Below are 13,176 nucleotides of genomic sequence, written 5' to 3' on the forward strand. Positions count from 1 at the left end.
CGGTGGTGGTTGTACCTTGTGCCCACATGTGACCTAGGAAAAGGAAGACTCCCATCAAATATGTTGGTTAGGTTACCGGTTGCTAGTGTGGCTCAGGAACAAAAATGGTGTAAACCGGACCCAAAGTTCATTAAAGTAAATATGGATGCAACATTCTATGAGAACGAAGGAATAACTGCTGTCCTGGGAGATGACAAAGGTAGCTTTATAGCTGCTAAATGCAAGTATATATCTTTTGCTGCTGATGTGGTTACAAATGAAGCAATGTCCATGAGAGATGGACTTGAGTTGGCCAATTCTCTTGGGTTCAACCGACCAGAAGTTGAGTCTAATTCTATGCAAGTGATCAACTTTCGCACCGGACAGTCTAGATGGTGGGTGGGATGCGACGCCAGCTATTTCGTGGACTGTGTGGACACATCTACGTCAATAGGAAAGATCATCTTTAAACATTGTTATCGATTATCTAATCAGGCGGCATATATGCTAAATAATCATAGTATTTATAATGAGCTTTCTCTTGTTTGGATGAACGCGCCCCCTGACATCTTGATAAGCGAGCTCGTAGACAATGTATAATTATTTGATTTTAATAAAGCTAGTCATAATGGCCTTTTAAGAAAAAAGGTTACCGGTTGCCACTCATGACTACTATATAATTTGGAAAAAGAAAAGTGCACTAACACGCCTTTTAAGGAAAAAGGTTACCGGTTGCTACTGATGTCGCCCTGCTGCTACTTGTTGTCGGCTACGCGTCGCTGCTGCTCCTTGCCAGACCCTGCTGCTCCTCGTTTCCGGCCGCCGTCGCTCCTCCTCCTTGCCTTGCCGGCCCTGCTACAGCGACACCGTGGCTGCAGCAGAGGGAGAGAAGAAAAGACAGAAAAAGAGATAACTTACACATGGGTCCAACATGTAAGATAACGGTCTAACAAAACTGCAACAAACGGATTGTTTAGGAGCGGGTCCTACCTGTCATAAACCGGTTTAAAATGTTCGCAACGGAGGATTTGAGTTTTTTGAAACAGCCAACCCCGACTTTGGTAGGTCTCAACGAAAATTAAAAATTCAGTAATTTTTTGGAACCCTAACCCGAATTATAGTAGTTTTATACAATTTACTCCTTTTGTTTGGATGAATGCGTCCCCTCACATCTTGGTCAGCAAGCTCGTAGACAATGTACAATTATTTGATTTTAACAAAGCTAGTCATGACAGCCTTTTAAGAAAAAAGTTACCGATTGCCACTGAGGACTACTATATACTAATTTGGAAAAAGAAAAGTGCACTAACACGCCTTTTCCTTATAAAATAGGGCAGCTCGATCGTATCCATCGATTGCCTCGCCGTACCTGGCGGTCATTGGAGTTTCAGTGGTTGTACTTGTACCTGCTGCCCATAAACAAACCATTTAATGCGGGTTGCGTATCCAGTTGCCACTCACTGTAATTTAGAAAAAAAGGAAAAGAAAATAATGCAATATATATATAGGACCGCACTATTTGGCACATGTGTGGCAGATAGCAAAACTGCCACACACACCTCTTTCTTTCCTTCTAATTACATGCATGCATGCATTAGCATGACTCACTCTCTTCTTTCATCGTGTATTTTTCTCTCTAATTACATACATGCACTAGAGGACAAAAAAATGATATCATGCTAAATTCTCTTTATTCTGAAATTTAAAATGTTTTGTAGCCCAAACCGTCGGTCCGATGCAAAAACTGTTATCACATAAAAGATTCATCTCGATAAGATCTTCGAAACTAGATCCCATGTTGCTATGTTTCGACAACTTTTTCCCGGGTCAAAAGTTATCACGCTTGGACTGCACAAGTTAGCACACCTGTGGTATGTAAGTTATCGTGGTATTTTCACATAAGTTACCGAGACATAAAAATGGTTCTCACACGCTTCTTCACGTGTACATTTATGTATGCACTAGAGGGCAAACAAGCTGATGTCATCATAGAATCTCTTTATTTCGAAAATTCTAAATGTTTTGTAACTCAAACCATCGGTCCAATGAAACCGTTTTCGCATAAAAGATTCGTCACGACGAGATCTTCAAAACTAGATCCCGTATTGGTATGTTCCGATGAGTTTTCTCGGGTCAGAAGTTATCATGCCTCTACTACATATGTTACCACGCCTGTAGTATGCAAGTTATCGTGCTATGTCCATATAAGATACTGGGGTTATAATTTTCAACAACTCCCCCCTTGGTAAAAAAAATACCGCATTGTTTGCACGTAAGTTATTGGATATGCGGTTCGTATATTACCGTGCTATTTCACATAAGTTACGAGGGGTATGTTTTTTAACTTGTTTCCCTCCTTGGTCAAAGTTATCATGGTGTTTCTACGTAATTTATCTGGTATTCCATTCGTATATCATCGTGTTATTTTCATATAAGTTACCGGGGTTATATTTGAAAATTAAAAATGTTTTGTAATTCAAACTGTCGGCCCTATTCAAAAATTTAATTTTGCATAAAAAAGTTCATCGCGATTAAGACCTTCAAAAATCAATCTCATGTTGGTATGTTCCAATGACTTTTTTTAGAGTCAAAAGCTACCACGCCTAGGCTAATGAAATTATCACGTCATCGGTGTGTATGTTATCATGCTATTTGCACGGAAAAGTTACCATGAATGTTTTCAACAATTTTTTCCTCAAGGGTGAAAAGTTACCATGGTGTTTTTGAGTAAGTTATCAGATATGTGGCGTGTATGTTACCAAGGTACTTACACATAAGTTAGAGGGGGTATATTTTTAACAACTTTTTTACCGCGGGAAAAAGATTATCATGGTATTTGTACCTAAGTTATTGAGTTTATGGCGTGTATAGTACCATACTATTTACACAGAAACTACTGAAGGATATGTTTTTGCAACAATTTTTGGCCTCGGGTTCAAAGTTACCACAGTGTTTATACGTATGTCATTGGGTATGCGGTGCATATATTATCATGATCTTTACGCAAAAATTATCGGGGATATGTTTTCAATATTATTTTCCCCAAGGATCAGTGTTACCACGGTGTTCATATGTAAGTTATCAGAGGTGCAGCATTTACACATTTCCAGTCCAACAAAAAGGCATGTTCCAGAAGCATATACTACTGCAGCAACTCCTAGATCATGTATAATGTTGGTCTGAGTGCTAATACAGGAAAGATAACAAATAATTACATACAGGAAAGCCAGTTCACTCCTTTTTCAGATGAAGGAAGCGTTATTGATCTTCGACAAGTACATGAACCAAAGTTAATGCAAGTAAATTTCTACATTTAACTGATAGAATTGAACCAAGACCACCCCCGGTTGAGAGATTGCGACGCTAATTCAGTAATCAGTCCTATCAACCAAAGTTATGCAATTTCAGCCTGACAAACAAACCTGGGTTCCATTTCTGTATCGTCAACAGAACAGAAGAGATGACAGAGTGACAAGAGTGAGTGTCCGTCTTACGCTTGAGCCGAAGAAGTAGAGGCCGACCATGTTGTTGAAGAGGTGCTTAAGGTTCATGTGGCTGAAAGAACTGGTGAGCATCGTGTGCAGACGCCCACTCGTGAAATTGTCCAGCGAGATCTGCTCATCAACAAAAACCATCAGGTCATAGACTCAAAGTACCACTGTCTCCAGTCCAGACCACCACATTAGAAATTAACCACCAAGCACCAACCATGAAATGTTTCCTCATGAACATGGGATCCACGTTGCTGGAGGCGCTCGTGAGCAGCGTGTGCAGCCGCCCGCCGAAGTACATGTCCAGCCAAACCTGCTCGTCCACAGAATCATCAGGTGATTGTGTCATAGTGAACTAGTTAGTGAAATCATGGCCAGCACTTGCGAAACCAAAGCAAAATAAGTCACTTGGGTAACCATCAGGTCACCAAGACACTACTAACCATGTGAGGATCCGTGATGAACCTGGGATGCGCGAGCACGCGCCAGAGCATGAAGACGGACAAGTTGGCGCCCATGAGCGCGCCCACCATGTCATCGGCCGTGGCCGATGTCCAGAGCGCCCTAGGGAAGGGAGGGGAGACGCCAGAGCAGAAGCTGTGAGCAGACGATCAAAAAAAGGCACCAACTTTCTTGTTTCTTCTCCCCGGAGGGAGACGGAGCAAGGACGTACGGTACGGACCGAAACCTTACCAGGGCGCCGCGGCGTGGAGCAATGCCGACGACGGAAGGGGCCAGCCCGAGGTGGTCCGGCCTCGCTGCGGAGCGGAGATCTCGAGGCCGGGGGACCCAGCGCCGCGCGCGGCCGGCACGACGGCCGCGGCGCTCGTCGGCAGGAGCGAGCCGGGCGGGGAGCGGGGCCGGGTGCGGGCGGGGAGGGGAAGGGGGAGGCCGGTGCCGCGGGCGGGGAGGAGGAGCCGAGGAAGCGGCAGCGGGGGATGGGCGGTGGGACGGCACGGCGGAGGGCTTGCCGCGCGAGGAGGGAGAGGGGAAGGGGAAGGAGGAGCCTTCTCCCCTGCAGGGCCGCCATTCTGTTCCGCCTAGCTTCCACGCCAAGGCCAAGCTCGGGTTGCTGTCCCCGCCGGACCCGCCTCTGGGTTTTGATTTGGTGGAGTGGAGTTTGGGAAACGGATTTCCTCGCATGACAAAATTACACATTTGGTTTTTGAAGTCTCTCGCTATGAATTGGTCTCATAACTCGAGAAACACTACAATGCGATCTTTGTGCATGAAATATATAACACTCTACGGTATCTTTACGGCCCCCTCGACAGTAGAACGCCTTGGTGCCGCCGCACTTTTGAGGAAAACCCCTCCTTTTTCACGGAAACAACCCGCGGTCCCCCGGTCCACGCGCCCTGCCACCCAGTCCACCGTCCACGCGTCCTGCACCGTCGTTGCCGGGCCCGCCGTCGTGGAATCCAGTGAGAATCCATTGAAAGTTGCATGCGGGCGGTTCCTGACATACCGTGCGGACACGATTTCTTTCTCGTTCAATGCCTTTTTTCAATGGTCTCAAAGAGATAAATTTTTCATTTTTATCTATGGGGTCACAACCGGCAGCCACAGTCGCATTGTGCTGCCCACTCCGATGGTAACGTATCATGATGGGCCTATTATGATGTCAGGCGGTTTCCATCACTCCTCAGGTCTGTTGGCATTTCTAGCTCACCCTGTTCGGCGTGGACCAGAGATTGTGCGGGGACACGCACGTGGGGGGTGGCGCTGGTGCACATCTTCGACTAGATGGTGCCAGATGGGGTGGCCGGGATGGAAGCTTGAAACTAAAGGTAGCGAGTAGCGATAATGGCCACCATCTCAAATTTACTCAGAGAAACACAATAGGCTTTAGACCAACATCATGGCTGAGCACACACCTCAGGCGCCACCCGTGCTAGAAGCCCCCCATGCTTTTGGAAACTGAAAACTGCAAAAAGGAAGAAAAAAGCGACAATAAAGAATAAGTTTGGCTTCAAGATGTCCTCGATTGATATACTAGATAGGAGAACACTAGTAGAAAAAGAGGCTTCCATACGCCCCCATTAGTCCCCAAAACAATCGAACCACGACAAAAGGGGCCTTTAGTCGCGGTTCGGGAGGAGACCCGCGACCAACTATCTGTGCCCAGCGCGCTCGGTCGACAGCTGGCGGACGGGAGGGGCTTTAGTCGCGGTTGGCCTGGCCAACCGGGACTAAAGGTCCCCGAAGGCCTTTAGTCGCGGTTGGCCAGGCCAACCGGGACTAAAGGCCCATCCCTATATATAGGACTCAGCTCACTTCACTTCACTCAGCTCACTTCACAATTTTCAGAAGGGGGTGGTGGGTTTGCTTTTGGTTCCTCCTATGCACACAAGGTGTTCGACGAAATGCCCGAGAGCCTGAAACAAACATGATATGAAGTGTCCGAGCCACACTTGAGCTTTCTCATTTATATTTCCTCCGCGATCGCGGTTAGCAACTTGAACCTTTCATGTGTCATTGATAAAATATGCATGTGTGTAGTTCATTGTTTAATTTGTATTATTTCTAGCTAGTTAGTTTAACAAATGCATGATGGTTAATTATATACTTTATATAATAATAATGCAGATGAATCGGCAATGGATGTACGGTCCCCGACTCTCCGGCGAGTTCACTACGGGTTTGAAAGATTTCCTCGTAGTGGCGAATGCGAACAAGCAGCAAGGTTTTATTATCTGTCCATGTGCTGTCTGTAAGAATCAGAAGGGTTACTCCTCCTCAAGAGACGTTCACATGCACCTGCTTCGGCACGGTTTCATGCCAAGCTATAATTGTTGGACCAAGCATGGAGAAAGAGGGGTTAGAATGGAAGAAGATGAAGAAGGGGATGATATTGATGACAACTATCATGATCATTTCGGTGATACTTTCATGGAGGATGATGCTGAAGGTGGGGAAGGGTTAGGTGAAGGTGAAGAAGAGGCACATGATGAGCCCGCTGATGATCTTGGTCGGACCATTGCTGATGCACGGAGACGCTGCGAAACTGACAAGGATAGGGAGAATTTGGATCGCATGTTAGAGGATCACAAAAAGTCGTTGTATCCAGGATGCGATAATAGTCTGAAAAAGCTGGGCTGCACACTGGATTTGCTAAAATGGAAGGCACAGGAAGGTGTAGGTGACTCATCATTTGAAAATTTGCTGAAAATGTTGAAGAATATGTTTCCGAAGAATAACGAGTTGCCCGCCAGTACGTACGAAGCAAAGAAGGTTGTCTGCCCTCTAGGTTTAGAGGTTCTGAAGATACATGCATGCATTAACGACTGCATCCTCTACCGCGGTGAATACGAGAATTTGAATGAATGCCCTGTATGCACTGCATTGCGTTATAAGATCAGAGGCGATGACCCTGGTGACGATGTTGAGGGCGAGAAACCCAGGAAGAGGGTTCCCGCCAAGGTGATGTGGTATGCTCCTATAATACCACGGTTGAAACGTCTGTTCATGAACAAAAAGCATGCCAAGTCGTTGCGATGGCACAAAGAGGACCGTAAGTCCGACGGGGAGTTGAGACACCCCGCTGATGGAACGCAATGGAGAAAGATCGACAGAGTGTTCAAAGATTTTGCAGCTGACGCAAGGAACATAAGCTTTGGTCTAAGTACTGATGGCATGAATCCTTTTGGCGAGCAGAGCTCCAGCCATAGCACCTGGCTCGTGACTCTATGCATCTACAACCTTCCTCCTTGGTTGTGCATGAAGCGGAAGTTCATTATGATGCCAGTGCTCATCCAAGGTCCAAAGCAACCCGGGAACGACATCGATGTGTGCCTAAGGCCATTAGTTGATGAACTTTTACAGTTGTGGGCCAGACCTGATGTACGTGTCTGGGATGAGCACAAAGGAGAGGAATTTGACCTACGAGCGTTGCTTTTTGTAACCATCAACGATTGGCCTACTCTCAGTAACCTTTCTGGACAGACAAATAAGGGATACAATGCATGCACGCACTGCTTACATGAGACTGAAAGTGTACGTTTGGTTAATTGTAAGAAGAACGTGTACCTGGGTCATCGTCGATTTCTTCCCCGAAATCATAACGTAAGAAAGAAAGGCAAGCATTTCAACGGCAAGGCAGATCACCGGCCGAAGCCTGCTGAACGTACTGGTGCTGAGATATTTGATATGGTCAAGGATTTGAAAGTCATCTTTGGAAAGGGTCCTGGCGGACAATCAGTTCCGCGGGGAGTTGACGGGCACGCACCCATGTGGAAGAAGAAATCTATATTTTGGGAGCTAGAATATTGGAAAGTCCTAGATGTCCGCTCTGCAATCGACGTGATGCATGTTACGAAGAATATTTGCGTGAACCTGCTAAGCTTCTTGGGCGTGTATGGGAAGACAAATGATACAAAGGAAGCACGGCAGGACCAGCAACTTTTGAAAGACCCAGATGACCGGCATCCGGAATGGTTTCAAGGTCGTGCCAGCTACGCTCTTACCAAAGAAGAGAAGGTCATTTTTTTTGAATGCCTGAGCAGTATGAAGGTCCCGTCTGGCTTCTCGTCGAATATAAAGGGAATAATAAACATGGCGGAGAAAAAGTTCCAAAACCTGAAGTCTCACGACTGCCACGTGATTATGACGCAATTGCTTCCGATTGCTTTGAGGGGGCTCCTACCGGAAAATGTTCGAGTAGCCATTATGAAGCTATGTGCATTCCTCAATGCAATCTCTCAGAAGGTAATCAATCCAGAAGATCTACCACGGTTACAGAATGATGTGGTCCAATGCCTTGTCAGTTTCGAGTTGGTGTTCCCACCATCCTTCTTCGATATTATGACGCACCTCCTGCTCCACCTAGTCGAAGAGATTTCCATTCTCAGTCCTGTATTTCTACACAATATGTTCCCCTTTGAGAGGTTCATGGGAGTATTAAAGAAATATGTTCGTAACCGTGCTAGGCCAGAAGGAAGCATCGTCAAGGGCTATGGAAATGAGGAGGTAATTGAGTTCTGTATTGACTATGTTCCTGACCTTAAGCCGATTGGTATTCCTCAATCGCGGCACGAGGGGAGACTAAGTGGAAAAGGCAAGATCGGAAGGAAATCCACGATATGTATGGACGGTCATTCTATGACTGAAGCACACCACACAGTTCTGCAAAATTCCAGCTTTGTGGCTCCGTACTTCGAGCAACACAAGAATATTTTACGCTCGGACAACCCGGGGAAGCCTGAATCCTGGATTAGAAAGGCCCACATGGAGACTTTCGGCAGTTGGTTGCGAAAACATTTAATGAATGACAATGATGTTGGAGATCAGCTGTACATGTTGGCCAAGAAAGCATCTTCGACTATAACGATTTTCCAAGGGTACGAGATAAATGGGAATACATTTTACACCATCGCCCAAGATAAAAAGAGTACCAACCAAAACAGTGATGTCCGCTTTGATGCAGCAACCGAGAATGGGCGAAAGGTCACATATTATGGTTACATAGAGGAGATATGGGAACTTGACTATGGACCCTCCTTTAAGGTCCCTTTGTTCCGGTGCAAATGGTTCAAGCTAACAGGAGGTGGGGTAAAGGTGGACGAGCAATACGGAATGACAATGGTGGATTTCAACAATCTTGGTTACCTTGACGAACCATTCGTCCTTGCCAAAGATGTCGCTCAGGTTTTTTATTTGAAGGACATGAGTAGCAAACCGAGGAAACGGAAAGATAAGAAAATGATCAGTACATCATGCGATGATCCAAAGCGCCACATTGTTCTTTCAGGGAAAAGAAACATCGTGGGAGTGGAGGACAAGACAGATATATCAGAAGATTATAATATGTTTGGTGAAATTCTGCCCTTCAAAGTGAACACTGACCCAAGCATTAAGTTAAATGATGAGGATGCTCCATGGATACGGCACAATCGTAAGCAAGCAGATAAGTGCGTAAATAATCATACTATTTGCACAGAAATTACCGAGGTAATTTTCTTCGAATAAAATTCCTCGGTAGAAATTAGCACGGTGTTGCAAATAAGCTATTAGGTCTATGGTGCATAAATTAGCATGCTATACACATAAAAGTTACCGGATATATTTCAAGAATTTTGTTCGATGGTCCAAAAAATTATCTGGCCTAGGCTGCATAAGTTATCGCACCCGCAGTATGTAAAATTACCATGTTGTTTATGCAGATGTTACCATACATGAAAACCTGAACTATTTTCAACATTCCAATGGGGTTTTTTAGGTCGCAAGTATCGTCCGGTACAACCAATCGCTCCCAGTATTGTTTACATGTTGCTTCCAATAAAACATCGTTTGAGTTGGCGGTCTACTTGTGGGTTGTTAGGACCAGAAGTGTGCGCGATTTATGCCGTCTAGGCCCGATTCAGGTTGATGAGCACCGATACAGTGGTAAACCTGAACTCAGTGCAGCAATTTACACAGGTTTGACGTTCATTTTCTACTATATAAGTAGAGGAGAGGAGCGTCAGTGCGTCACCATCGTGCTGGTCAGGGATCCTAAATCAAGCTCCCTGAATCTTAATGCTAGTGTTTCAGGCCTTTGTATAGTGATTTGGTTGGAGCCTTTTGCAGTCCGTCGGTCGTGCAAGTAACTGAACCTGATTGGAGTGATTAGTCTATTCACCCAAGCTTTAGAGAACACTGAAATCTTAAAAGGGGTTGCAATAGGGAGGTGAGCAGCAGCAGCAACAAAAGGCGTTGGTGAAAAGAACGGAGCACCAAAGATCTATGGATATGAAGCCGCCTTGTTGCAGAACAAGAGCAGCAAGGACAATGATCAATAGGAGCGCAGTGTAAAAAATCGAGCCGCCTCGCCTCCGTACTTCTGCTATGTCACTATGTGCTTTGCTGCGCCCCGCATCACATGCAAATCCAATTAAAAACAACAACAAATCAAGCCGGGAGCAAAACGAGCACAACGGGGAGCTTCGAGTCCTGGGCTGTCGTTGGTGATGAATCCGAGGAGATTGTTTTTTTACAAAAGAAGGATGACCCCCGGCCTCTGCATCTGGGAGATGCATACGGCCACTTTATTGATTATTCTCGAGGACCGTAGAAAGTGTTACAACAATGTGTCTGAAACCACCATCTTGGCAACATATGTCGCTATTCCTATCAAAAATGATGAGGGGTGCTAGCTGGACCACTACCCAAACCACTCACCTATGCCTAACATCAAAAGCCGGAAGCCGAAACTCATTCGGAAGCCCCAGCCGAGCCACATACCGGGTCTGGGGCACAATCCGGTCAGACGCACTCGTGTGTCGTCGCCGCCATCTTCCACAGGTCCGTCTTCAGATCATATTGAGGCTTCTACCTTGTCTGGCCACTCTGCCATCGACGTCCCCATGACGCCAGACAGCTTCCTCCTCCTGCAAGGCTCAGGCTCCATCCAAGGTAGAAGACGGTGCTACCATGAGCGCTGCACCATCCAAATCAATAAGCCCCAAAGATTTGACATCCACGCTCCCAACAAGTAGTGATGACTGGTGCTCGGGGCCGCTCGTCCTATACAAGAACTACTGGCTGAGGTCCACGGTGCTGGAGCGGATCCTGCTGGCCCAGGTCACCATGAAGCCCCGGGACGACGACATCATCCTCGCCACACAGCCCAAAAGCGGCACTGCCAGGCTCAAGGCCCTCACCTTCGCCATCACCAACCGAGGCCGCTACGGCTTCGGCGACCACCCCCTCCTCACCCACCACCCTCACCCGCTCGTGCCGTGCATCGAGTTCCATGGCCCGGGCGGGGACCATACCGACCTCAACGCACTTGCATCTCCTCGGCTTCTCTCCACGCACATTCCCATGTCGCTGCTCCCGCCGGAGATGAGTCCATCCAGCGGCCGTCGCGTGGTGTACCTCTGCCGAGACCCCAAGGACGCGTTTGTGTCTCGGTTTCACCATGGAGCTGGACAAAGCCTACTGCTTGTTCTGCCGGGGGCTCTCGCCTTACGGCCCTTTCTGGGAGCACTGCCTGGAGTACTGGAAGGCAAGCTTGGCGACGCCGGACAAGGTTCTTTTCTTGAAGTACGAAGAGATCAAGGAAGACTCTGTGGGAGTCGCGCGGAAGCTCGCGGTGTTCCTCGGCGTCCCGTTCAGCCAGGAGGAGGAAAGCTCTGGTGTCCCGGAAGAGGTGGCGAGGCTCTGCAGCTTTGAGACACTGACGAGCCTACAGGTTAACCAGTTAAGTGTTGTCAATGATCACGGAGATCACAGGTTTCCTGCTAATTCAGCCTTCTTTAGAAAAGGACAAGTTGGGGACTGGGCGAACCACATAAGCCGAGAAATGGGGGAAAAGATGGATCAGATCACCAAAGAAAAGCTCAAGGGATCTGGACTCGCCTTCTGATTTGCATTTCTACTTTCTCATCTGTTTTGTACTCATAAATTTGGGACTAAAGAACTTTCTTTAAACGGTGTTGTCTTTTGTCTATAATAAAGTGGGTGGCTCGACATGCCATGAGCACCGTGAAAGCCTGTTATTGTACAAGAAGTTTTCGGCTATTCACACGTGTTTTGGGTAATTTTTTATCGCATCATAATTTTAGGATCTCGTAATGTGGAAAAATAAAGATCTGTAACATTCAGAGTTAACACTAAGACATAATCTGTTGTATATGTTCCTTTTTTCTCAACTCGTCTTATTAGCTTTTTTTAGGGGTATCCGTGGAGTAGGCCTAAGTCAAGGATTCGGCCCAGCAGGCCGGAACGACCCGATATAATGCCAGGAAATCACTCAGCAAGGTCGGCGTTGTCGGGAGCAACTAATTAACGAGCGCTTCTTCGGGAGCCTCGCAACGATCAGCGCCACTTGGCGCGCTCTCAGCCATTCGCCACGTGTCGCGCTCTGGACGCTCCCTTGGGATTTTGTTTTTTTATTTTTTCGCACGCGTTTTCGGCTTTTAAACGGTTTTTTTTTCGTTTTTTTCGACGTTTTGGTTTTCCCCCGGTCTTTCTTAACTTTTCGATGAAAAAAAAAATTGCGCGAATAAACGCGTTTTCTTTTTTTTTCTTTCGCGAAAGTCACGGTTTTTCTTCCGCAAGAGGCACGGTTGTGCTTTATCGAGAGTCACGGCCGTGCCTTTCGGAAACGAAAAAAACGCGTTTTCTATTTTTTTTTCTTTCGCGAGGGTCACGGTTTTGCTTCCGCGAGAGGCACGGTTGTGCTTTCGCGAGAGGCACGGTCGTGCCTCTCGGAAAGGGAAAAACAAAACGCGTTTTCTGTTTTTTTTCTTTCGTGAGAGTCACGGTTTTGCTTCCGCACGAGGCACGGTTGTGCTTACGCGAAAGTCACGGCCGTGCCTCTCGAAAAGGGAAAAAAATACGCATTTCTGTTTTTTTCGCGAGAGTCACGGTTTTGCTTTCGCGAGAGGCACGGTTGTGCTTTCACGAGAGTCACGGCCGTGCCTCTCGGAAACGAAAAAAAAACGTGTTTTCTGTTTTTTTCCTTCCACGAGAGTCACGGTTTTGCTTCCACGAGAGGCACGGTTGTGATTTCGCGAGAGGCACGGGCGTGCCTCTTTCGGAAAGGGAAAAAACCGTGCTCCCGGTTCGGTTTTTTCGCCCGGGTTTTTTCGTCCGGTTTTTTCGTGAAAAAAGTTCGTCAAAACCTATCAACGTGGGATCTGGTTTTGAAGATCTCGACGCGAGGAATCCAATGGTGAAAACGGTTCGAGATTTGGACGCACGGTTTAAGAGATAAAACGTT

At 46.7% G+C, this 13,176-nt stretch overlaps 1 protein-coding gene and 1 pseudogene across 1 annotated transcript; one reads left to right on the forward strand and one right to left on the reverse strand.

The window, feature by feature from the left end:
• Positions 1-771: 771 nt before the first annotated feature.
• On the reverse strand, positions 772-5,206 carry LOC123142728 (formin-like protein 18). Its single transcript, XM_044561501.1, has 5 exons — positions 5,143-5,206; positions 4,164-4,485; positions 3,914-4,034; positions 3,688-3,783; positions 772-3,593 (listed from the first exon to the last, which is right to left on the reverse strand). The coding sequence occupies exons 1-5, from the start codon at positions 5,204-5,206 to the stop codon at positions 3,423-3,425; spliced, it is 774 nt and encodes a 257-aa protein (XP_044417436.1). The 3' UTR covers positions 772-3,422.
• A 4,630-nt stretch (positions 5,207-9,836) lies between these two features.
• LOC123142729 (cytosolic sulfotransferase 5-like) lies at positions 9,837-11,817 on the forward strand (annotated as a pseudogene).
• Positions 11,818-13,176: the final 1,359 nt, after the last annotated feature.

Source organism: Triticum aestivum, chromosome 6D, assembly GCF_018294505.1.
Source record: "Triticum aestivum cultivar Chinese Spring chromosome 6D, IWGSC CS RefSeq v2.1, whole genome shotgun sequence".
Lineage (NCBI taxonomy): Eukaryota > Viridiplantae > Streptophyta > Magnoliopsida > Poales > Poaceae > Triticum > Triticum aestivum.

Bases quoted from the DNA above. Each gene is read 5' to 3' on its own strand.
- LOC123142728 (XM_044561501.1), bottom strand. From the start codon at position 5,206: ATGTGCACCAGCGCCACCCCCCACGTGCGTGTCCCCGCACAATCTCTG. The intron at 4,486-5,142 runs GTGAGCTAGAAA...GCGGCCCTGCAG, and splicing joins TCTGGTCCACGCCGAACAGG to GGGAGAAGGCTCCTCCTTCC. The intron at 3,594-3,687 runs GTTGGTGCTTGG...GTTGATGAGCAG, and splicing joins TCATGAGGAAACATTTCATG to ATCTCGCTGGACAATTTCAC.